This window comes from Montipora capricornis, chromosome 2, assembly GCF_036669925.1.
Source record: "Montipora capricornis isolate CH-2021 chromosome 2, ASM3666992v2, whole genome shotgun sequence".
Classification (NCBI taxonomy): Eukaryota; Metazoa; Cnidaria; class Anthozoa; order Scleractinia; family Acroporidae; genus Montipora; species Montipora capricornis.
This window is the reverse complement of record NC_090884.1, coordinates 5,846,691-5,873,517: the sequence shown is the minus strand read 5'-3', so window position 1 is coordinate 5,873,517 and position 26,827 is coordinate 5,846,691. Positions and strand designations below refer to the sequence as shown.

The 26,827-nt window shown below is 37.6% G+C and overlaps 1 protein-coding gene across 7 annotated transcripts in view; it reads right to left on the bottom strand.

The window, feature by feature from the left end:
• LOC138038619 (3'-5' RNA helicase YTHDC2-like) overlaps positions 1-25,416 on the bottom strand; it is a 44,399-nt gene extending 18,983 nt beyond the window's left edge. For all 7 annotated transcript variants that reach the window (XR_011130271.1, XM_068884601.1, XM_068884603.1 and 4 more), the window contains exons 1-24: positions 25,290-25,416; positions 23,634-23,724; positions 23,023-23,213; positions 22,502-22,659; positions 22,093-22,137; positions 20,107-20,273; positions 19,366-19,468; positions 18,082-18,238; positions 16,397-16,451; positions 15,789-15,841; positions 15,343-15,570; positions 14,020-14,309; positions 13,551-13,619; positions 13,363-13,420; positions 12,858-12,987; positions 12,153-12,218; positions 11,722-11,839; positions 11,072-11,129; positions 9,712-9,802; positions 9,281-9,332; positions 6,444-6,479; positions 5,808-5,888; positions 4,858-4,940; positions 4,301-4,406 (exon numbers count right to left, since the gene is read on the bottom strand). Coding sequence is in view for 6 of the 7 variants with exons in the window: in XM_068884601.1 (XP_068740702.1) it covers positions 4,301-4,406; positions 4,858-4,940; positions 5,808-5,888; positions 6,444-6,479; positions 9,281-9,332; positions 9,712-9,802; positions 11,072-11,129; positions 11,722-11,839; positions 12,153-12,218; positions 12,858-12,987; positions 13,363-13,420; positions 13,551-13,619; positions 14,020-14,309; positions 15,343-15,570; positions 15,789-15,841; positions 16,397-16,451; positions 18,082-18,238; positions 19,366-19,468; positions 20,107-20,273; positions 22,093-22,137; positions 22,502-22,659; positions 23,023-23,213; positions 23,634-23,724; positions 25,290-25,410 (2,607 nt within the window). In the remaining variant the exon portion in view is untranslated. The remainder of the gene's footprint in view (positions 1-4,300; positions 4,407-4,857; positions 4,941-5,807; positions 5,889-6,443; positions 6,480-9,280; positions 9,333-9,711; positions 9,803-11,071; positions 11,130-11,721; positions 11,840-12,152; positions 12,219-12,857; positions 12,988-13,362; positions 13,421-13,550; positions 13,620-14,019; positions 14,310-15,342; positions 15,571-15,788; positions 15,842-16,396; positions 16,452-18,081; positions 18,239-19,365; positions 19,469-20,106; positions 20,274-22,092; positions 22,138-22,501; positions 22,660-23,022; positions 23,214-23,633; positions 23,725-25,289) is intronic.
• Between the last annotated feature and the right edge of the window lie 1,411 nt (positions 25,417-26,827).

Here is a 26,827-nt window from a genome sequence, read left to right as displayed (position 1 = left end):
GTGTCAAATTGTTGCCGAATATGTTCTGGAACATATTTTCTGTGTAGTTGCCGATGTATTTAGGGAGAGATTGCAACTGCACGATACAGGACTTAGCTGAAAGGCGATGAAAATGGTTTCTCGGCGGTGGATTGATAATAACACACGTGCTCGTGTGTATTATTTGAGTCAAGTTAAGGGAATGTCAATTCGAAAAACGGCAGTACATTGTAATGTTTCACGTGGAGTTGTTTGGAGAATAATCCAGCGACAGCGCGAGAAAGAATCTAACCGCAGTAAAAGCAAGACTTCAACTTTACAACGCGGACGTCCGAGAAAACTAACAGGTAGACAGGGGCGTTTACTTCTGAGATGTTTGGTCAAATTGCGCGATGAAGATGGCAATTTTACTGCACAACGTCTTATGGAGAGTGCTGGAATGTCAACCAATGCTGTGTCAGTGCGTACAGTTACGCGATTTTTAAATGCACATGGTTACTTTTATCTACAAGCAAGGAAAAGGGTCTTCTGAAAAGACAAGACTGTGAAAAGAGAGTCGCTTTTGCGAAACACTACAAAAGACATTATGATAAGAAGTTTTGGACAGAAAAGGTGTCTTTTTATTTAGATGGTACGGCATTTGCGCACAAAACCAACCCATGCGAGCAAGCCTGTGCTCCAAAGGGCAGGATATGGAGAAAAAAATCGGAGGGATTTCACCTTGGATGCACTTCAAAGGGTGTAAAGAGGGAACTGGTGGCCGAGTACTAAGATTAATGGTTGCTATTAGCTACGGAAAGGGAGTAATAGCGTGTGAGCCCTACGAGAGGATGTGTGGGGCGTATTTTGCGAATTTCATCGATACGAACTTTCCACGTATGTTTGAAGAGGCTGCCAAAGGAGGTGAACGCATTTTTATCCAAGATGGAGACCCATCGCAGAATTCGGCTGTAGCGAAGAGAGCCATGTCTCGAGTGCAGTGTAGAGTTATTAACGTGCCCGTGCGTTCTCCTGATATGCACTGCATTGAGAATGTATTTCACATCACGAGTAAAAAATTAAAAGAAGAGGCTAAAGTGAAGAGAATAACCAAAGAGTCATTCGGCGAGTTTAAGAAGAGAGTTATTACGACAATCAAAGCTATTCCTGTTGGCACAATAGATGAATTGATTGCTTCTACAGACAAGCGATTAGATGCTGTCATTACGAGTCGTGGACGTCGTATACGATATTAACAAACGATTTCTGTAGAACCAACAACTATCTTTTAATTGTTACATAGTTTCTAGAGAGACAAGCCGTATCACTGCAATATCAGGGCATATAACAGAGTACATTGGGATAACCTATGGTGACTGAACAGTGGACGACGCCATTCATGAGTTCTCTGTACTGTAATTTGTACTAGTCACTTCAATGGAAATTCACCCGCTAAGCTACAATATATGTTTTGTTACAAGGCCATAGTCTGTTTACAACAACGGTTATAATCATAAGCAACTCAAAGATCCATATTCTTTGTCCTGTGTTCTTTAGCGTACGCGCCGTAACAGTGGGACCAAACAGGCGACTTATCATAAATCCGAATACGCTTAACCACCTACGATTAACCATTTGCATTCCTAATTTCCCGACAAGCCGAATTGTTGTACTGTCGTTTATGCCATTGAACAAAAATTGTCAACACAAAGTTTCAGTTCACTGCACTTTTGTGCGTATTTCTCCCCTTTCAGTGAAATGGTGAGTCTTGCAATTGGTTAACCGTGCTTTAGCATAATTAATCAGCTATGAAGTGCGGATTATTTATAATGACGGTTAACCACTTTGGCTGTTTGCAACACGAAGAGTTTTCAGGGTTGTACAGTTTTCAACTGAATAAACGATTTTACCTATTATGTAAAATAGTATCACAAGTAAACCGATCACTCTAAACCTCCTGCTCTTCAGTACTGACGCTATCAAATGGTTAATCGTGCGTCTATCAAATGGTTAATCGTTCCTTTGTTCCTTTATGTTGTTAATCGTTCGTCTACTTGGCACTTGTTTACCGTAGTTGCGAGTTTCGGAAGCAAACTTCATTTCATAGTGCCTTCACTGTTTACTAAAATCCGCCCTTTTTTAAGAAGGCCCGAGTATAAATTCCGCGAAACAACGAGAGCACGATGATAATTCGACCTGCTCCGACGGTGGAATCTGCGCATGAAGACGAAAAATACGCCAACGAACACGCATCATATCGCATTCGCGAGAGTCCAGTGCACCTCCGCGGAAATACACTATTTCATCTTTTGAGGTGCAAAACACGGGAGAATCTCTGGTGAACTCTATATCTTGCATGTAATGAGATTTGGGTGCAGCAAGATGAATTGGCTGACCTTCCAGCAGTAGAAGAAAGTCATGCCATGGGATAATTTTTTCAGACCAACGAAAATCGTTTAAAAAAATTACTTCGCACTGGTCAGCTCCCACCCAAGCAAAACTACCTGTCGCCGGGTTACAGAATGTATGGAAAATCTTATTGAGAGGATTGAGTAAAAAAGTTTTCCCACAATATGCGGGCCCAACTAAAAGGAGATTTCTGTATTTACCGCGACCTCTTGACATTAAAGTTTTCACAGCATTGCAAAATTCATCCTCCGCAATGACATTTCGTTTCAGTATATCCTGTGCAATAGAGACCCATCGTTTGTTACAACCAAGAGTACAATCCGCTTCTAACGCCGCCTGCAGTAGCTTCATTCGTGACTTTTTCTCCCTCTCAACTACGACAGGTGCTCTCTCAATATCCCACCCTATCTTAATAGCTTCATCAACTGCTTTATAACCCCGATTGGCAATGAATTCCGCCAAATCCGATTTACCTGCTCTTTTGCAACTTAGCCAGTGCTAGCAGTTCCATGCGCGAATGAATACCTCTGTCAACAGCAATCTGAGATACTTCGTAAGTAGAAAGACGAGGCTTTCTTTTCCGTTTGAAAGGTTTTTCACCTTTTCCCTTCGTAGCTTTACGCTTCTCACTCGCCTCTTGGGTTTGCGGTGCATTTCGCAAATCTGGATGACTGGCCGATTGCAAATAATTTTTGTCCTCTTTTGTTGCATATTTCCAGCCAGAATAATAGTTGGCGTGTGTGCTTGAAAAATTCAGTTTTACTCCATGTTTGTTATCTGCGTAATCGCGCACTTGCAACCAACGACGACTTCGATCCAATTTCACTACCATATGATAATGTTTTCCTCCGTGTTTATGCAGTTCCTCACTACAAACCCATTGCTTCACTTGACTTCGGCATTTAGGATCAGCATTTTCAAAAGAATCGAGTACTATGAGAACAAATGACTCCCGAGAATCCACTATCTCGGAATTCGTCTGACTATATGTCACGAGGTACACACTTCTCAATTGCCTTCTACCAAGAACACCCCTTCCCTCCATAGATTATATCTCAGTGCCTAAAATGTACCCATTTCGACAAAAGAAGTATCAAAACACCGTTACATTTTCAACTGTCTGAACAGAAATGATCTTTTAGAGTTCATAAGACAACGAGTTAGGAAGTCTCCACCTCGCACACAATTAACAACAACGTGTACAAGAAGTGACAAATGTAAATAAACTCTCTTAACCTAATTAAAAGTGAGACCTCCTTGATGAGAAATTATTTCCCTCAAGTCCTTCATTTATTTGAACTACTGGCCCCTTCATATTCGTTAAATATATCTAGCAAAATTCAATCATTTCCATAATATGCATACACATCACTTGTACAGACACTTCACATAAATAGCTCCCATGACCTTTTCATTCAATTACTAACTACAGCTCGCGTGACACGCATCTACACAATCTCAGACAAAAATAAAGGGGACACTTCACGCTGCGTAGCAGATTACCCCTTCCCCCTATTCAATGTTGCAAAAAAAACGGCGTTTTTCCAGGAGCGCGACAGTTTTTACGCCATCAACATTGTCACGGGGGAGGGGGGTTCAAACATGCTTTGGTGTCACGATCTTTTTGACCGGGATTGTAGGTCACTGAGCAAACGACAAGAATTTACAAGTTCATTTTCCACATACTACACAAAGAGTTATAAGTACATGTGTTGCGGCCTGAAAAATGTCTAAATAATTTATAATAAAATGGACAGTGTCATGTAAGCCAGTTTCAAAAAATAATGTAAACTGCTAACAAAATTCCAAAAAAAAAAAAGGGAACTGCCTCTCCTTATCTTAACAAGAAGGGTGACAAATCAACTTTACAGTCGAAGGAGAGACTGCTTTAAGCAAAAAAGAAATGGAGAAGAGATTTTTTTAAAGCTCTCACCTGCAATGGCGTTCTTAACAGCTCTGGGATTTGATATTTCAACAAGTTGTCATACCGCACACGACTAAATAAGTGAAAACAAGTTCCAGGGGAGCATCTTCCAGCCCTGTTATAAAATATTAAATTATGAAAGGGCCAGCCCATTGTTTTTGGAATACAATGTGAGTCAAATCCTTCCTTGACTTGTAATTCTGAACACTAAACTGCATGTACAATGTATGACTCTGCCTGGTAGACTTAATCAGTTTAAGAAGTCAACTGTTATACGTAGCAACATACAGTACTGTTTGTTTTGTTTAGTGCAGAGCTTTCAAAGATTCAGATCCCAAGTCCAATCCTAGGAGTCCATTCCACTTTTCTCTGGTCTATTTACAGATACTTCTGAATACGTGTCAAACAAAGTACTGCAAGGAATGACTTAATGGTGCACTGTTGGCTTCCAATTACATTTACGGTAGCTTCTTAACTGATGGAACAACTAACCTTTTTCTTATACTGCATAGCATTTAGTAATACATTATTTTAATTTATATACAGTCTTGGAGATCCAAACTCACCTTCCTTTTCTCTGAATAGCACTCGCTTTAGACACCCACACTGGGTGTAATGTGGACACTGATGTCAAAGCATCAAATGATTTCTGTACAAGAATCCAAATAAAAAACAAAGTCCACATTAATTTTCTGACACCTTCAATATCAAAATTAACCAATAATTAGAAAATGGTACTACATAATGGTATCACAAACTTTAAGCAAATTTCTGTAACAAATAAGAACAACATTTCAGACAAATGCTAAACATGATGGAATGGCACATAAAATTCTATATCTATTTACACGTAGGAATCAATAATATTGCAGAATATGGGTTGAAACAGTCATGCAAGGCGCTGTATGGAGGAAACACTAAAATAGATAGATAGAATCTGATAGTTTATTTCACCTTAAAACACTTGCAGCCAGAAGCTGAATTACAATTTAAGTTTACGAAACAACAAATCACTAATTGAAAATACATAAAACAGTTCCCTGCTGGCAGAGGTCTCTAAATTTTTGCCTCGCTGCGAGAGACCTCAGCTAGCAGGGTAATAGAACAGTTACTACATAGTTCTAGGTATCAGTTATTCACACACGTAACATATACATGACTTAAAATAAAACTGTTCTTACAACTTTCTGTTTTACATTCCAGATGGACAAAAGTTTCCTGTTTCCACACAGAGTACTTACATGTAGGCTCACATTTGCTTGGAAGTTACGTTTACAAACAGTGAAACTGATTATCACATATTTCATCAAATATTTTTGATGCTATTACCTCTTTTCTATCGTATAGTGTTGAAGAACCGGACAGCTCTAGAGCCTTTGCATATGATAACTCGGCATATATAATCCGAGAGCATGACTTGTTTTTGCAATATTTGGTCAGATTACTAGTCTGTTTTTTTTTTTTAATTCAAGCAACTAGCTTATAAGCTGCAACAAATAACTGTGCTTATAATTACCTCTTTCACCTTTCCACAATCTACCACAAACACAACATCGTCAATTGTCACACTGGTTTCAGCTATATTGGTGGACAAAATCTATCAAGAAGTGAGAAGTGGCATTGACTTTAGAGCTCTACAAGTTGAGGAATGAAGCCAATGTTAATTTGACCGTCAACACCTTTTTGCCCATCTACATGTACTTATAAGCTATCACTAAACGAAATTCAGGCGAGCTCTGGTTAACCTGATACTGTTATACTCCTGCCTGGAGACTGTGTTGTTGTAACATGTTTAAACACGTCTTTGAAGGCAAGGGGGATTGATCATGATTCACGATGAGTTGCTGCATAATAAATTATTATTTTTATTACTGCTATAATTATTATTATTGCTATTATTATTATTATTGTTGTTGAGTTATAGGGACATTTAGCCACTTTATATCACTTTAAAAAATAAGTACAGTATAATTATTATGTCCTGTTTTCCTTCAATTCAATTAAAGAAAGTTACGCAATGAAGAATGAAGCACTGTGGCTTAATTTGATGCCAAGAATAAAAGTACATTATTCAGTATTTTGAAACCTACGTTGGTTGGTTTTGAAAAATTGACTTAGGTTGACCAATAATATTGATACATCAAACACTTACAATCTTCCTCATGGTGTGATGCAGTTTTCTGAAAACCTTGAACACATAATAAGACAAGTCATACAGACTTAAACCTTCATCAAAACCAAGGTGGTTTTTTAAACACAAAGTTTACGAGTGTTGATATAAAATACAATTAATGTAAAGGGGAGAATAGCCGAGACACGGCCACATGCACAAAGCAAAGAATGATCAGGAAAGATGGGAAACAGGAAGAGAGGGAGGGGCTACTTAAACGAATTCCTGGTAGGATTTCTGCTAATTAACAATGTTATTATTATTGGTGGAAGCAAATAATAATATTACAGTTTTAGAATATACCACACAAGTTGAATATTCAGGCATGTTTATCAATAAAATTCGCTCCTCAGTAACCAAAGCGAAACCTGAAGCCATTTTGTTTTTTTCCCATTTGTTCAGAGGTGGATAGTACTTCCTATTCACCTCCGAGCAAGCCAATCAGAATGCACAGACAGCGCTACTCACTTGTGTGGTATATTCACTCTAATAATATTTCAAATATTGATGAAAGTTGCACGACTGATAAAACAATGTGAAAAATATACTTTTTAACTTGTTTTATCAGTCATGCAATAGTCTACTTGACTTTCATCAATATTTTGACTGATCACAATCTTCTCTGATCCAATGCTGTGCAAGACTTATCGTCCACGGCTTTTGCAAAGGTTTAAAACCTCAGCTTCACTAATATTTAAAATGTTTATGACTGTGTAGCACATGCTTGCCAAAGCACAAAACCAGGGTGAAATTAATACACTGGATATAGAATTTGCCAAGCCTAAAAGCGCAGCTCCGGCGTTATTTATTCTTACAATAAGCTACGTAAGTTAACCTAGCTTGAGCCTCTTTGATCGCCGATATTTTAAACACTTCTTTCCTGGAATGCAGAGTTCCTCGTGTGTGGAAACTTGCTGATGTTCCCCTTTACCCAAGGTCCCTACCATCTGTGACTTTGTTAAAGATCTAAGGCCAATTTCCCTGCATGACGTCCACTATGTGAAAGGTTGCTGAAGGTATCGTCATTGAAAAGGAATTGAAACCAACAATATTGTCATCTATTGACTCTGGTCAATTTGGTTTCATTCCAGGATCTTCAACTACCTTTGCTCGTACACGTATATCAATGCTCCACCACTGGCTGTGCGCTACGAACAGGAATGGCTCAACTGTTAGAGCTGCTGCTCTCCTAGACTATAGGAAAGCATTTGATTTGATTTATAGATCACCATTTTTTGATAGCCAAATTGTTCAGCCTTGGGGTTAAGCCAACTACTGTCAATTGGATCATTGACTTCTTAAGGGATAGGCAACAGAGGATCAAACTTGACAACAACTGCTATTCCAGCTGGCTAAAATAATGTTCCTGCCGGAGTTCCACTTGTCAAGACACACGTTTAGGCCCCTGGCTGTTTTTGGTAATGATTAATGACCTAAAGTTTCCGGGAGAGTCGTTCTCCATGTGGAAGTTTGCAGAGGACACAACTGTTTCAGAGATGGTGCCAACTTCTGGGGGAAACTCTTTACAGGAAGCTGTCAATCACATTTCCAGCTGGTCTCACAATAATCTCTTCCAATTAAACTCGACCAAGTGCAAAGAGTTAGTTGAAAAGAGACAAGTGCAAAGAAAACCCCACCATCTCATGGCCTGATTAAGATAGATGGCGTGCAGTTTGAGAGGGTATCTTCTGCTAAGGCCCTAGGGGTTACGATCAGTAAAGACTTGAAATGGAAGGATCACGTGGATACTATCACCTCCAAAGCCGTAGCCTGCTCGCAGGCGGTTGGATGGTCGAAAAAACCGGAATTTGTAGTGAGGTCACCATCTTGGATTCGCGCGGCTGGGTCTGGGCCAGACCAGGTTGAGGGTCGGGAGGGGGGCAGGCTACCAAAGCCGCACGTCGATTGTATCTTTTGAGTCAGCTAAAGAGAGCCGGCATAAGTCCTGATGACCTGTTAGCTTTTTATTATAATGTCATTAGATCAGTGCTTGAATTCTCATGTCTGCTATTCTCCCAAAATATTTGTTTGATGACATCAAATGTATTCAGAGGTACGCCATGCGAATAATCTTTCCCAGTTTATCGTACTGTGAGGCGATGGATAAGGCCGGAATTCCAACAATTTCAGAGAGACATGAATCATTATCTATTAAATTATTTAAAGGATAATTATTGTACATGTAAGTAATGAACACAACAAGCTGGCTAATCTGCTACCTCCTATGGCTAGTTCCCACGCTCAGCGTTTGAGAAATAAGAGACCTTTTAATACTCCAGTTTGTTGCACCGATCGTTTTCAATAACTCTTTTATTATTAGCCACGCGATGTAAATAACCTATAAACACAATTATTGTAATTAACCATTTTTATTGTAATTTTTATATTGTACATAATTCAGTCCTATGACTGTAATGTACGATGTTTTAATAAACATGCCAGGTAAGAATAGATAACCCGGGAGCTCTGCATTTTGGCTTGGCAATAATTATCTATAAACATGCATTAGTATTTTTTAAATTAATTGAACAGCGGATCTACAATGCAAGGCTGCTGTCAAAGAAAATTTTTCCTGAGTCCTTCAGGCTTCCAACATTAAAAGTTAGTAGCCCGAGTCACTTTTTCAAGAGCCCAGAATTAATTAATTGAAAGTGAGGATGAATCACCTTGTGATAAGTTAGGCACCTGTTCAGGCTACTTGTTCAGAAATTTGGTCACCCATGCTCACAAATAAGGTGCCACAGGTGACTGGGCAACCATTAGGCAGCAGCCTTGCAATGGCTAAGGAAAACAAAAAAGGATTTCATCAATTTAAGTACCTCTCTTTGTTCTGAAGGCTGCATAGAGGAATGCAGAATGAAGATCTGATACCTAAGACATCAAGAAAGAACCACATCAATTCAATTTGAAATTTTGAGCTACGAAAATTCTCACAAAAGCATGGTAGAAATATAATTTGGTGAAGCACAAACTTACCTGTATTGTAATAAAGATAATGCTACCATGTATTTTAAGAACATAAATAATGGTACCAATCCAAAATTGAATTACTTGTCAACTTTGACCATTATTACTGTTGATCACAGGCAGGCAGAAATTACAGGCCTACGATGAGATGTTGGAGACAAGGTAAGCATTCAACTGTTTTTGTTATGGCCATTCTCAGCCTTAAAGACTGTGCTTAGGTGTATGTTAAGGTGTTCCGAGAGGGTTGTTGTTTTTCACCTCAAAATTACCTAGAACACTGTACCTTTTTGAATTTCCAAATTCTCTGTGAGAGGTCAAACTATCCCGCAGCGTGATGATATCGTCATAGCCAGGGAGGAACACTAAAATAGCTCCTGTTTAGGGGAAGCAAACGCAATAATTATTAATTTTAAAAACTTAACATGGCTATGTGCAATTTAGACAAGGTTTAAATTGCAACAATGTTAAGGTCAGCAGTTGCAACACAAGATAACCTAGAGGCAGCTTTAGAATTCTTGCCGGGAGCTCAATGTTACCCCATTTACGATGGGCACCCTGAGCCTGCACAATGAGTATTCCAGTGAATGATTCAGTATGACAGTACCTTTAGTAAAGGCCACCTACAGGACTACTATAATGGATACCTTCCACTGCCATACATGTCCAGAAATGCAAGAACTGTTGAATAGTTAGATGCATGAAGAGTGAAGCTCATTATTATTCCCCCACTGGGACATTAAAACAAAGGCAAGTCAAGCTTGACTGGCTCAGGTCTCTTTGTTTTAATGTCCCAGTGGGGGAATATTAATGAACTTGCCCTCCAGCATGGCAGATTTTGTACCATGTGATCGTTTGTTGCAAAAGGCCTATTTGAGTAAATGTCTCTTATAATCACCTGAAAAATTTAGGTGGCTCCAATGGGATTCAAACCCAGATGATCTTACTCATCAATGGGGGGGAGGGGTGGTTCAGGAGTCAGTGGGTTAAGTTTACTTTCATATAGGCCTAATGCAGTTACAGTGCGACGTGCCTTACCGTGGCCACCTAACATAGTTTTTTAAAACTTATACGCCAATCACCGTGTGCCAATTTGATTGACAGTCACCCCTCCTTGCAAAGTTCGTATAGTTGTAAGTTGAACACCGTTGCATGGGTTGTTGAGTTGACGTACTTACACGTAGTTGTCCAATGTGAAAGTTTGTTGGGTGGCCACAGTAAGGCGAGTTGCACTGTAATGGAGGACAGATTCATTGCCCTAAGAACTTTAAACATCTTTTACTAGATCTTCCAGTATTTTCGTCTTGAGAAAAACAGGTTGGAACAATAATAATAATAATTATTATTATTATTATTATTATTATTATTATTATTATTATTATTATTATATTAATATTTTTCACTCACAGACAAATATGTACTGTTCTTTTCATGAACAGCTCTTTTACACTACAACTAGAAAGAACTTGAGGTATAAAATAGGTATTATTGTAATTTTTAGTCAATCACGGTTTTCCAGGAATCCATTGAACAATAATTATCTATTAAGACAAATGCACATTTTTTTCATTTCCACATTGAGTTCTAACCTTAAACCATCTTGTATAGTTTACATAAATGACAATTTATTAAGATTCAATACTAACCTTCTTGCTGCATGCCACAAATATAACTCAGCAAACTAATAATAAGCTCATGGTCAATCTATGAAAAGAAGAAAAGGCCTTTCATATCGTTTACAATAAACTTCCACTACAGTGTGACAGCAATCACTTCAACTAACACAAACTAAGACAACTGTGATACACCAGGCACACTGTACCCTTTCTTGAACGAATCTTGGTGAGTATGGTCAAGCTTAGTTCACACTGGTGACATAAGGATCATAAGCATAATCATAATCATAAACATAAACATAAGCTTCTTATGTTCTAGTGGGGACGGCCGCTCTAAAAAAACGTAAAGCTTTTCCTCGAAGCTGGCCACCATCTTGGCCAAAAAACAATGTCCCCATTGCGTCATTATGTTTCTCATTATGTCGTTATGATTTGCGCGTTCCCACTGCAAAGAAAAGTGACATAGTCATAGTCAAAGCCATAATCACAATCATAAGAAAATGATCGACCATTTTCTTATGATTGTGATTATGTTGATCATAAGGGCGCCTATGATTATGTTTCTGGACGTTCCCACTAAGACATAAGCGACATAACAGCATTATGTTCCTGCTTATGATTATGATTTTGATCATTATGTCACTAGTGGGAACTAAGCTTCACTGTTTTCTTGCACTTACTCTATCATCATCAAATGTCTTGTGATAGATGGAGAGCAACTCCTTGCTTTCATCACTAAGCTCTTTGGAGTCTTTTTCTAGAGCTGTTTCATCAATGTACGGAACTTTGGGTGATGACCTGCAAATAAAAGCATTAAGCAAACATGATACATGTAACAGTACTATAAAATAATTGCCTGTAAGCAATGTTTACAATAATGAACATTGGTCTTGTAGCACATTTAGATGTGATAATTATGTCAACACTCACACAAACATTGTAAACCACTATTTTTTTCAATGTCCTGTTCAAGAGTGAATCTTATTCATGTCCAAATTTGCATGCATATTAACTTTCAGGTATACAGTCATTAACCGCAATAAATTACCTCTGTTGTTACCTCTGGGAATTTTCTATAACCTATCATTAGATAAATCTATTAGGTACTTACAGCGATGACTCAAGAAGTTCAACCACCTTTGTGTGTTCCCATTTCTTTGCCCAGTCAACTGCAGTCCTAGATATATATTGAATAATATTATACAGTGTATTAACACACCAATACTGTATACTGTTGTATACCATTTTGCTCCCAACAGTGACACTTACTGTCTAATGGATTTTACTTTAAAATGACTGGTACCAGATTATTTTAATTGGGAATCTAGAATAATAATAATAATAATAATAATAATAATAATAATAATAATAATAATAATAAATAAATAAATTTGGAATATTAAAAGCAATGATAATCATCATCATCATAACCTTCATTGTTGCTATTAATTTAATAGGTGATGGTCTTCAGGTTTCCCATCATAGACTATGAAGACAGCTTAGGTACATAACTTGTTGTGATCCCTTATAAAGGCTATAGAGTCCAATATGAGCTCTGAAGAAGCGATGGCATGTTAGACATTCATATCTAGCACCTTCACCAGGTGGGTTGAGTTGTCCTTCACCAGTAAATTGCTTTAATTGAAACCACTGGCTAAATATTTCTGAAGTGGACATCGCAACATTTTCACAGGCAAGACTTGCAAGATACAAGGCAATGTATGTTACTCCTCATTTGGGGACCTCTGAGAAGAGATTTAGCACATTGTAAGTGCATCTTGCTTGCATTTTCACATAATTCACAAAAACTTCTCACCAGCCATTCTTTGGTTCCTTGATGAGTGGATTAGCCCCCAAATTGAGCAGCTGTTCAACAAGACTAGAACAGCCTCGGCCTGATGCTACCATAAGAGCAGTGGCTTGGGTCTCCGAATGCTGATAATCCACTGAAGTCAGAAGAAATGGTCAACTTTGTACTACCAACTAGAATTTTATTTTTCAAACTTTTTCACTTTAAGAGAAACACTGCTTTTGCATGATAAAGTATGCCTACATATAGAGATTATCCTTCTAACAAGACAGTATTTCAATATTGTTGAAACTGGTTTGAGCCACTTTAAGAGAAATCTTAAGAAAAAGCAGGAAGCCGAGTTGGTGCAGTGACGAGAGCACTCGTCTTTTGCCCACTGTCTAGCTCCCAGGTTCAATTCTCAAACTCTGCATCATATTTCGTTTAGCTTGAATTGCAACGTCCCCTTGAAAGGAGCACCTGTGCCCAGCTAAACAAGTCTGATACCTAAAAGAATAAAATCAAGTCTTACCACTAATGTCCTCATGTATAATTAAGTAAAGAATCTGTGCAAATGCATCCTCATTTCCCTGCAAAAAAATGGAAACCTCAAACTGTCACACTTCAAATATTTTACATCTCATAACTAATTTTATTGGCACCACAATGAAAGGCCAGGGAAACAATGATTCAAAATACTCCATTTCCACAAAGACTTACATTTAGCCAAGCCTCTGAAATACTGTTATCCATTTCCTCTCTCAAATATTGTTCTTCACTGTCACTTTCCTAGCATAAAAGACACTTTTTTTATTCCCTGATATTACTTTTGTATTTTAACTTAAATAAATAACTTGCAAGTAATTTGTGATAGGATACCGGTAAGTTGAATTGAAGAGGAGGCTGGAAGAAAGTAAGAACTTCAGTTTGTAAATTAATATACAACCAACACTTTAAACTGCACGGCTCAATTAGACTGCAAGCAGTCTCCTTCTTCTCCTACACTACTACGGGAATTCAGAGAACAAAGGAAACCTCCGCAGTCGTCCTTTAACCTCCATCTCCCAATTCCCTTCTTGGTTTTACCCAAAATTTACAGAATGTTTTTAGTTTCATTTGCGCGTGGATATGAGGAAGAAAGGACAACTGCTCACTGTCTACACAGCAATAAACAAAATCAACTTTGTACCTCCTCTTGTAGATCACCACTGCCAGCGGCCTCGGCTTGAACACCATCATTCTCAATTTCATCTTCCAGTTTCAACATTTCTACTCCTTCTTCCACTTCGTGGATTTCCCCATCATCATTCTTCTCCTCTTCAACAACAAGTTCATCATTCACATCATCATCATCATCATCTCTGCCCTCCTTGTCATCTTCATTGTCATCATCTTCTAGTAAAATATTCTCATCAATATCCTCTCCATCAGCAAGCTCTTCATCGATTCGGAAGTTGGAATCCTCTTCCAGTTCAACATCTTTATAATTTATTAAAACATATTAAACAGCTCAGTTTTATACAGATGCATGTACATGAGAAAATATGTAGCTGTTTCAGCCAATGTAGTTTATACGTCACGCTATTGTCGAATTTAATTCAGACGAATTTAATTCCAATTAAATTCGTCCTTCTGTCGACATTAATATTATTGTACTGTGGTTTTACACGTCAAAATTAATGGGTCAAATTATGGTCGAATTTATTTCTCAGCAGGAATGCAATAAACCCGGTCAGAGGTATAAATAATAATGTACGAAAATAATGTATGCAATTCATTCAAAGCGACGCTGGTGCGGCAGATAAACTGATGACACTTTAAGATATTTTAATTGTCTTCTTAAGACGGATAAAGCATCTACAGTAGGACGAATTTAATTTAACATACTAATTGAAATCGTTTTATACGACGATTTATCGTCTAATTTATTTTAAAGCAGGACCTGGAATTAAATTCGTCTGAATTAAATGCGACGATAGGGCCTCGTATAACCTAGGCCTAAGTTGCCTAACGATTGCATACAGCACAGATAGCTGACAGCCAAAAGAAGGGTTTCTCTAGATCTGTGACTCAAGCCTGCAACTTTCTTTAACTGCCAAAAGGATTCTTGCAGAAATGATGAGAATTTTGGTACCAGAAAGAGTTGTAGGAATTGTCCTTGAATGGAGTGTGTGATGTGTGCAAAGAAGTCACACACGACAACCAGTAGGGTTGTCAAAACAATTTGCAGTTGACAGCTTTGTTTGAAAATTAGGTGAAAATGAGGAAAATGTACAAAGTTGTATCTGCCAACAAACAAAGCTGTAGAATTATATAAGCTGGCTGAGACAACAACGAAGGTGGTGATTTTTGCCAGTCCCCAGCTAATTTGGACAGCATGCAATTATGGGTGTTGCACCATTGCATTGTGATATGTCTTGTGAAGACCGAAGTCATATGAGCCAATCAAAGGAATAAACTTGAGTCGCCTGATTATGATTGTTGTAATAATATTATTGTTGTTATTACAAACCTTCTCTTGGTTGCAGACTTTCTTCATCAAACATTTCATCTGGTTCCAAATCCAGTGAATCAGGAGTGTCAAGTTCCTCGACAATCGCATTGTCTCCATCTTCAGCCTCATCAGCCTTTTCAACAATTTTGGACTCATCAAAATTTTCTTTCTCTGGAGTTGGTTCTTGCTTCTTTGAAGGAATGACAAGAGAGGTGCTTTTGTCTGCACATTCAATCTTGATTTTCCCTGTGAAGCAGAAGACATGCATTTTGTAGGACATACATGTAGGAACTGCTGAATAGGAACAAAATTACTGAGTTCGTTTTTGAGATATGAGCAGCTGAAGCCAAAATATGGGGTGTTTTTGCAGGGCTTTCCTGTTGCCACGGTAACTTTTTATGTCACAAAAATGACCAAATCTTTTTCAGCAATTATTGGTGTTTGATATGGTACGGCATTGTTACCCTTTGATGATTCTTTTAGATGCTTGGCCATCTCTTTGCTACAGTAGGATGTCCTGCAACCGAATATTTATTATAAATAAGTGGTACTAAATACCCAAAAATAGTGTATTGTCAAACTCTGTTCCTATACATGTACACTGTCTAAAACAACTTTAAACAAAACATACAATAATTATTTATTTAAGTAATAAGATTGTCAGAATGATTGTGAGTTCACAGCATTGTCAGACTTTATCCAACTGAACTGAGTTTGCGCCTTTGTTTAACGGAAATTGTGTATCTATACATGTCAAATGCACACATGTATTATTTTTATGGTCCCAGAGTTCTACATTTTGCCATCATCAGGACTCCTCATTGTCTACAGTTTGGATGCGTCTTTCCAAACTTTAAGATAACTCTGTATTAATAATGTGAAATGAATTACGATTATCGTAATAAATTATTATTGATACTCAACAATAAACAGTAGAAAATCTCATTTATAAATACATAATTATAATAGTAAAACAATTATTATAAGATACAATGTAAATGAGAAAGGAAGAGTAAAATTAATTAAAGTAGGATATACATGTACACTAACATTTATTTTACTAAGATCTTACATTCTAAGCACATCTTCCAGAAAGTATGATTTTACCTCAAAGCATCTACCAGGAACTGCAAATATACAGATTTGAAAAAAGTATGAGGTCCAGAGGAGTTTCTAAAAGCAGTATTACTAAATAAAATAGACACCCCAAACATCCCAGCTGTAGCTACTTGGTAACATAAATACATGAATGAGAAATACCGTATTTACCCGTGTACAAGTTGACCTGTTGACTTCTACCCTTGTATAAGCCAACCTGTCGATCTAGAATCTGGCTCTTCGGCCAATGCAGGCGCTGCATTGGTGCATACTCCATTGTCGACCTTTTATAACCACAGGGGACTTAAACAGGGGTCAAAAAATTTAGAGAAAAGTTCTGGCTAAATAATTTTATTCAGCATTACCATAATAATTATTATCTTGAGTGAAACAAACACAGTGGGACAGGTTGGCTTTTGATTTGGCAACAAGAAACTTAAAATGTAAGCAATTCCAGTTAAAACAAAAAAGCATTGGTCCAACTCCAAATGTTGTTACTCACAATTTTGAAATAGAGACTGGAAATGTTACAGATCACGAATATATGCTAATGAGACATCCCTAGATATCGTTGGTTTGGTGGATATCATGGTTTCACTGGTTTAGTGGGAGCCATGGTTTCACTAATTATGAGGGTGTCATGGTTTCGGTTTCATTGGTTTCATGGGTGTCAAGGTTTCACTGGTTTCTTAGGTTTCACGGTTTCACTGGTTTTGAGGGTGTCATGGTTTTGTTGGTTCATAGACCTTATTCATAAATGGCGGTCAATTTATAATTTTTTTTGTCAAAGTGCAAATTAGCCTACCAAGCCTCAATACCATACAGTGAATTGAAAAGAATTCTTGCACTAAAAGGAGGCTTGGTAGGCTAATTTGCACGTGGACAAAAGAATTATAAATGTGACCGCCAATTATGAATATGGCCCATGGTTTAACTGGTTTTGTGGGTTTCATAGTTTCAGTAGTTTCCTGGGTTTCATGGTTTCAGTTACTGTAGTTTCCTGGGTGTCATGGTTTCACTGGTTTCGTTAGTTTCATTGGTTTCACGATCTGTATTCATCCTCTTTCTGTTGCCAATTGGTATCATGTATGTTGGGTTTGAGAATGGTGGGTATTGAAGGAACTTTGGACTGCAAACGGCGAAGAACAGTAAGGAAGGAGAGCTAGATAGGGGTCTTGAGTCTAATAGCATATTATAATTCATGATTCAGATTGTAATCAATATTATTTTATTGTTCCACTACTTCACTTAGTCTAGTAACCTGGCATAATGTCTCATGTTTTCATACGTGTTCAATGAAGGCAAATGCCGGTTTCTTATTGTTACACGCTTGGCTAATTAAAATGCTTTTTTTTTACAAAATTTGTTGTGCTTGGTTCCTTTGTCTTGTACATTAAAAACAGTACATGCAAGCACGAAAACAAAGACCAAATCTCCTGAGTATTATCACATGATCTGCATTGGGAAAACAAAACATTTCCAGGCAATAAGGTCTATGGTAACGACTGTTGTAATAACAGTTGGTCAAATGTCAACAGATACATTGTACAATGTATGCTTAGCCTAGTACAATACATTGCTTCTTATACTCTTAAGATTTCCTTTTCCTCTGTAAATTGTGGATAATGATGAATTCTATATTAAATGCTCAACACATACCATGAACCACAGGACATTTTCCAAAATAGTCAATGAAAAGCTGGATGTCCAGAGCTGCACTCATCAAAATCAATTTGAGTCGTCTATTTACAGCAAGAAGATCCCTCAAGGCAATCAAGAGAAAATCTGAAAACCTATCCCGCTCGTGGATTTCATCCTAATGAAGAAACAATGAATTTACAGTGATCCACCTAAGACTCCTGTTTCAGCATGTCTAGAAACCCTCTTATGATAATGCAAATGAGCATTGGAGGAATGGTACAAGCACTTTGATTTTGAAGAAAAGGGAAGAAAAGCAGAGGATTTATTTACATGTACGCTCATACATGTATAACAAAGTCAATAAAAAAGTGCAAGAACTTACTTCAAATAAACACTTTTATGGGAGGTCATTATTCATGGCCTGGTTGTTCGAAAGCCGATTAGCTTAATCCAGGATTAGCGTACACTTTTGTTTCATGTTTTCAACTTTTTGGTGAAATGTTGTTTCGCTTATTTTTGTTTTTCAAGATTGACTTCTTCTAATGTAAAGTTTTGCCAAATATCAACGTTGAACAGCATTTAGTAGTGGAGTAATAAACTCCTTGGTTAATTTTTAATCTGGGATTAGCGTTAATCGGCTTTTGAACAACCGGGCCCAGTTTATTATTCACATGATGAAAAAAGTATGTAACTATGTTATACAATGTACAGTACAAATATCGATCACGAGACACATCAACATTGTTATTTAATTCAGGGAAAAGAGCAGATAAAACAAATGATATATGTATTTATAAAATGCAAATTTAAATTAATTAATAAGCAATTTATCATACTATCCAAATTGTCTGTTGGTTTTTTAAACAACAACACTATCATTATTCATGCAGGGGAAGATTTCTGGAAATTTTATGAACTGACTCTCACAAAATTACCATAATATTATATTTGACTGGCAAAAATTTCTGGGAGAACAATCGCACATAACCAGAACACAATATTACATTATAATTATAATAATAACATATTATAACAGAAAATTCACAAACATACAGTGTACCTAATAATCTTAACCTGCAAAGATAGTGATAGAAATCGAAAGAGATTACTGATTTAACCTACCTGCAAAGTAATAATTATAATATTAAACAAATGTGTCAAATTGTATGAAGAGCTTTACATGTATGTAGTTTCCTATGAAAAGCTTTCAAGACAGGAAGACAGAACAAACTCAAAGATTACTAGTTTTTACCAGGGATAGGGTTACAAGCACCAGTGACATGATTGTATGGAATGGCTTACCACAATAACATGGGTGACGAATGACAGAGAATTGTCCCCAGACATCAGAGTTTGTAACAGCACCCCAGTCGTACAGTATGTCAACAATGTTTTTGGAGATATTCTGAATAAGAGGGGAGATAAATTGGTCTTAAGTCAGGAAAAGGTACACAACACATAAAAAGTAAAATCATCTGGCATTGGACAGTGTCAAGGTTTGTAGCACTGGGGTATTAATTGGTGAATCAATGCAACTTAAAAACCAATGTTTGGTATGATCTGAGTTAATTAAAGGGGCAGTGGCATGTCATTTTAGACAGTCAAAATTCAAAACACCAAGGAAGACCACAAGATAATGCTGTAGTTTTGAGCTACACCTCATGTCTTTAAAACCCGATAAACACTGCTGCTTATTTTTTAAACAGTTCCCAATAAAGGCCCATGTTCACCAGGTAACGCATGCTTGCGTTGTTGTTTTGAAATAGTTCCAGTGTTTTGAATGGGTGATTTTCAGATTTTTCATCTGTGCGAAATTTACCACAGCATGCAATGTCTTTTAAGCTCCCTTTTAAGATAGTGAAAATTATGACACCAAAGACACCCCAAAAATGTTACAATGCTATAATAGTTTTACATATTTAAAAGAATGAACTGTAAACATGTGTCTTTTCATAATAATTATTTTGACCAAAGAATCTACATTTATGTATGATCAAGCAAAAGAAATCATCTCATTAATGACAAATCGGAAAATACTCATACCTGTTATCAAGCCTTATTTGATACCCAACAGTCTGACCAAGCCTCTCTCCTCTTTCAGTAGCAACTCTGTCACTTATTGATAACGCAGAGATCCTGCGAGGCTGAGTACAAACTATGCGGCATGGAGTTGCTTGAGTATTAGCATCTTCGAGAATGAACTGAGGAACCTAAGGAAAAGGACAGAATCAATCAGAGCGAAGACAAAGGCAATCATAACTTTAAAGTGCCCGTAACCCCAAAATATTTTTTTCGCTAAAATGAATCTTTGCACCTGTTCGAAAAGCATTGTGGCCTCTTTTTCTAACAAATCCTGCCATTTTATAGGCTTCGAAAGTTGCAAAAATCCAAGCATCTTATGTTCACGACCTAGTCAGAAGGGGAGTGGGTCTATTCCTGTTTTGACGTCACAATCTACTTTGCATGCATTTTTACGAAGAGTTAATTTAATGTAAATCAATTTGTGACGTCAAAACAGGAATAGACCCCCTCCCCTTCTGACTCGGTTGTGAACATAAGATGCTGGGATTTTCGCAACTTTCGAAGTCCATAAAATGCCAGGATTTGTTAGAAAAAGGAAAAAATGGCCGCAATGCTTTTCGAACAGGTGCAAAGATTCATTTTAGCGAAAAAATATTTTGGGGTTAGGGGCACTTTAACGTAACAATCATCGTTTAACACACTATGAGGACAGAGGGGATGTAAGTTAATTTAATAACACTTTAACCCCTGCACTGATCCACAGTGATAAGTTACAGTGTCTGGTGATAAACACATACATCTTATGCGATGGTTTAACATATAATATAATACGCGGCGATATTTTGCGAGTTGCGTAGTATTTTTTCTGAGCCCTGCAGGGGTGAGAAAAAATACGAGCAATGAGCAAAATGTCCACGAGTATTAATGTTAAACCATGAAATAAGAGATTTATTATTCAACTACAAAAAAGGTGTTATTTTGCTCAATTTTATTTGGTGAGAGTGTTTTGAAAAGAATGGATTATCTGACTGTCCTTTAGGGTGCATGCGAATGATGTAAACAACACAAAAAGCCAGCCAAAGATCTTTACTTGATTGGATAAACAAAATGATGAGTGACAAGCGATGACAAGCTAAATTCTCAAGCTTTGCATCATGTTGAAAACAATTTCTTTCATTTGAAAACTCCCGTTCCGTCCGTATTTGCTCTGTTCTAAACCGGCCAAACCAGGACACTACAGTGTATTACCGCCTCATATTTTGCACGTCCTCTTGACCAAATATGGTAAAATGGCATAATAGTGGAATAATAAACTATTTTATTCATCTACGAGGGGAGGTAGGGTTTTTCATCCCTTCCCTCCTAAAGAGGAACACTTACAGATTTTACTGTCTAACACCAGACAATTTTACCCATCAATGGGGTCTGCTTCAGGGAAGAATGGATGAACAACATCTAGGTCCACTCAAAAACTGTCTCCTTTAACCCTTCCCCTTCTATGGTGATTCTCATAGATTTTACTCTGTTTATTGCCCGACGATTTTGCTCGTCAATAGGACAACTTCAGTGTTGAAAGAGTTAACCCTTTAAGCCCCGAGGGGTTCCCCATTGACAAGTAAAATCGTCTGGCGTTAGACAGAGTAAAATCTATAAGTGCCATTTGGCACTATCGGGGCTGAAAGGGTTAACTTGTCTTGCACTCTTACATTTTTATCCACATCATCATGTAACTTTCCACTTAGACTTTCGAAAAGTCCTTCGTCTCATGTACTACCAACATCCCATTTAATACAACCAAATTTCTGTGTCCCAAAGTTTTTACAGTCAGTCTCTCGCTCATCCGCTTCACGTCTAAAAAATCACGCTTCGCTCGCCAAAACATTTTCTCCTGGGAATCGCGTAAGCTTGACTTGTGTCAAGTCTACTTTCCACTTAAAGTTTGTAAACTTTGCTTGATCTGTGTGTAAAAATTATTTGCAGTGCTAATGAAATAAAATGACAATGTACCTGTGTTGTTTTTCCAGATCCTGTCTCGCCTGATATGAGAAGAACCTGCAGACATAGTTACATGTAAATGAAACAAACAAAATAACTGTTACATAGCTGGCTTCATTCAAAGTGAAATTTGCCAAGATATTTCAGAACATTTGAGTTAACAGCCTTGCTACATGCTCCGGCCTGATGGGCCACTAGGCCTGTAAGCTGACTTTACCTTTACCTACCAAGAGCAGAAAATAGTTCCTTAGCAAACAAAAAAATTGATCTGCACCAAGAAAGCACTATCATATACAATCTCTTGCGTATTCTTATATAACTTGTTTTTTATATCTAATTTAACAATTTGAAAACAATACTAATCCTTATTTATCCCTGTCTTCAGAAAGGTGACCTACACTGTACAGTACATGCACATTACCTGGTTCTCTGATATAAGTTTCAAAATCTCTTCTCGAAGTTCATGGATTGGCAAAGATTTCCGAAAAGAAGACAGCTCATTTTCCTTTACCACTGGCGGGACAGCAGGGGTATTATTGTTAAGTTTGCCAACAACCTTATTCTCCCTCGAACTGCGACCTACAAAAATGAAAGAAGAAAGTCTCCGACTGATGCTTCAAAACTTTAGAAAATGTAGAGAATGGGAGCCCAGTTACAAGAAATTTTGAAGAACAAAGAAGAAGGGATTGCAAGGAGAAATAAAGAATAAAGTGTCAACAGCAAAACCGGCAACAGCCAACACCCCAACATTGGCCTGCAATCACTGTGGCTGAGCCCGTCTATCCTGGATTGGACTCACTGGCCACATGCAGGCCTGCAAACAATGACAAACACTACCTTCAAACCCATCTTCATCCACGAAATCAAGCAAAAACAAAAAAAGTGTGAATTGATGGCTGGTGGATAAACCAATGAAACTATGATAAACTACCCTACATGTACCTGAATCAAATGTCACTGCAGATCTTTCAGTTTTGGGTTGAAGTTCCTGTCTTTCCTTGATATTCAAAGGAAACTTCTTTGAGAGATGTTCAATGTGTTGGCAAGCATTGCTGGAGAGCTTTAAAATGCTGTTATAGCTTCCAGTGGTGAGATCTTTTTTTGAAATAGTCAGATACCTGTTGCTTCCTTTCCTAAAGGGCAAAAGATTCAATTCAAAGTCAGAATCTTTAAGCTTTCTTTCTGTAACATCGCTGTGGAACGTTGCTGGACTTGTAATAAATTTAATTGTCCATGTGAAAAGATAGAAACAATTTTTCAACTGTGAAAATTCACTCCAAGCAAACTACAATGACAAAATACTTAGGGGAGCAAGCACATGGCAAAACTAGTGTCTTATTGGTCAACAACTATCATGTGACATTGTAAATTATGTTTACTTCCCAGATATCACATAAATTTATTTTAGAAATCTGGCTGCATCAATTGAGTTCATAAAATTAGTAAAATAGAACACACTAGGGACTTACGCTGACATTTTGAACATTTACAGCCCTTCTCCAGAGCAAATCCCTCTCATTCTCAAAAGAAAGGATAGACTAGAGACTGCTTACCCCTTGCTTTTGGAAGTAAGTCCAATATTCTGGCTCATTCGGTGTATATAGGCTCGTTCAACAGATGTAAAAGATGACGGAAACTCCAACACTAACGTAAAAAGAATGACACTTGTTAATGTCACAATTTTTCAGCTGAGCTCCATGCGCCAAAGACACGCACATGCTGAGCACCATTGGTAAGAAAATGTGGTATAAACAACAACAGCTATGACAATGTTATCTGAAAGTGTTATTTCCTGTTTTTTTGGTAGTAATTTGGCAATCACTCCAAGTCATTCTGTATGGATGTTTGGAGTGAAAATTTAGAATTTATTGTTAGGCCTAGGTGCTCGCATCCTTCACATAACCTCAAATTTAGTCCTTTCACTTCATTGTCAAGGCAAGAACAGCAAAGACGAAAATGTACCAGAATGTAAAATGCACATGGGGGCATGCAAAGCCTTTGTTTTGTTCATTAAACCCATTGTTTCATGGAATCCTCATAGCCGTCGTTGTCCTCGTTTTTGCTTAAAATATCTATTCTTGGGCAGTCTGGTTTTGACAAAATTGTTGACTAGAGAAAATTAATTGCAACTATGAGTAATTCACATTCATTAGCATCAAGGTAAGTTAAAGGTAAACATCTCAATTCCAGTTGCTGTCTGTCGTTCAAAATGGTCTTTACTTACGATACTAGTTAAAGGTAGGGCAGCATAGGAAAGAAGGAGATACTGGTAATTATACCTCACCCATCACCAATATAATATTATATGGATAATCTTCTACCCATGGGCCAAAGTGTCAAAGGCAGCAATGTTACCTCCCTTTAACATCTATGCTACCAACATGGCTGACATGTCACGTATGTGAAGAAACTCTATACATTGTACCCACTGTCTTGAATCTTATTGGCTAAGAACTGGTATGCTGTGACTGGCACATTTTCAAAATATCTGGTTCCATTTACATGGAGTTCTGTCTACTGGGAAAAAGATGTAGCTGAAGATGCTAATTATTACTAATGTGTCGGCCAGACCTTAATTATTAGCTGTTGAAACAAAGGGTTCTTTTGTTCAAGTTTTTGGCAAGGCATACAAGTATGTTTGTAGCAAAGTGCAATGTTTGCAATGTTTGCAAACAGATATCTTCCCTGTAATATTTATACACCATGTATATGACAAAACCGATCAGTAATCAGAAACGATGTGTGGCAAGAACCGTAAATGCTTGCCTAGCCAAATACTATTTATACCCCATTCACACCAACAAGACATGTTTAATTAAACTTTGTTTAACAAAATAAAAATAAATCACAGAAAAACGTAGGACTGATTCAGGTTTGTTTCAACACATATTTTGTTTAACTAAACATGTTTAAAACATGTTTAAGGTTTGGTGTGAATGGGGCATATAGACATTCAGTGCGCCTGTTCACAATGTCGTAAACACAGATCGATGTCTGTGCCCAGTTGTTCAAACGATGGATAGCGCTTTCCGCCGGATAAATCACTATCCAGTGAATAAGTCATTGCGAAACCAATTGCGCCATCCAGTGGATCGTGATTTATCCGGTAGATAACGCTATCCACCTTTTGAACAAAGGGGGCCTCTGGTGTTTCAACTCTTTTACCGAGAGACCGCAAGGTGCTCACTTATTCAGCGATAAACTTTTACCTTTCTGCTTTTCTTCAAAGCGGAATCTATCAAGGGCTATTTTAACAGCAATCTTAAACTCTTCTTTAACGCAAATTTCGGGCTGCTTTTTCCTCCTATTAGATGACACAGAGGACGCCATTTTGCCTTTTTTCTCAGCCACAGTTTGTTTTAACGTATATGAATCATATATTGGTAATGGTCTTGACCGCGTAGTGGCAGACTGTTGACAACCGTCTTTTGGGAGGAGGGGGCTTGGGGAGGGGGCGGCCGCAAAGGAAGTTGGCCCATTCATGCCCAGGCTACAATCTTGGACAGAATAAAATGGAACAGAAATGCCCCCTTCCCCCTAAATGGTCCTAAATGGTGGGGTGGTCTCAATTTTCCATTAAATTTGCCCAAGATTGTACCTTAATTAAAGAATACTTAGGGTTACATTGTTTTAGTATAAATACACAGGTGATTAGGCTATCTCGGATTATCAGGCGATAATCACCTCGACGGACAAAATGGCTGCCACTAGCCGTTTTGCCACTGTGAGTGAAGATGATTTCGCATTGAAATTTTTTTTTTTTCTTTTTTTTTGAAATAATCACCTGTGTATTTATACTAAAACAATTATTCGCCTCAGGCTCAGTGATTATCGGTGAATATTCGACTCAATTTCGTCTCGGTGAATATTCACCGATAATCACTTCGCCTTCGGCGAATAATAAGTTAAATAAGTTGAAACACTGTAACCCGCGGTCAATTCTCATTCAAGGACTGCATGGAATTTTTGGTCAGGACAATCTCAATCTACCAAGGGTTAAAGTTTTCCCGGTTGACCGTGAAGTTGACGTGCAACCAAGAAAAGAGTGTCTTTTAGGATGAGCTCTACAAACAATTTGATCTGAGATTATTGATGACCCTTAACCTTTGTACGTGGGGCAGCAATGGGTGTCCTTAATCTTCATTTCGCGCTGAAATATCATGAACGTGAAAAAAAGTTGCCTAAAGGTCTCTATGTAAAATAATTTCTAAAGAATTTTCGTAGTTCGGTAAATACGCATGCTCAAATGTTGTGTAGCATCTGTAAGTACCATATGCAAGACAAAATGACTGCTAATGGCTAATGTTAAATACATATCGTTTCATTAATGACGCTATTAACTGATCAAAAGAAACGAAGCTACAGGAGTAAGAAAGGGATCTGTCTCATATGGTTTAGGGGGAGGCGGGGGAGTACTCATGTGAAAGCGACATTTCATTCCCTCTCTGGCTGAAAGCTAGCTTTGAGAAAGCTAAATGTAATTACCTCAAATACTAATCAGTTCATATCTCTTTTCCAAACCCTTAAATCCCTGCTTAGAGCAGAGTTTTGCATTATCATGAACCCTACTGCGCATAATTTCTTGCATTGATAAACTGGAGGACTTTCATTGACGCCAAGCTTAATCTGTCAAGGAATCGCCATTTTCTCCTGAACGAGCACGGTTACTCCCCACCCCATTTTTAATGATGTTATGTACTCGTAGTAGGTACACGGAAAACATATTTTAAGGAGGAAAAAAGTTAGA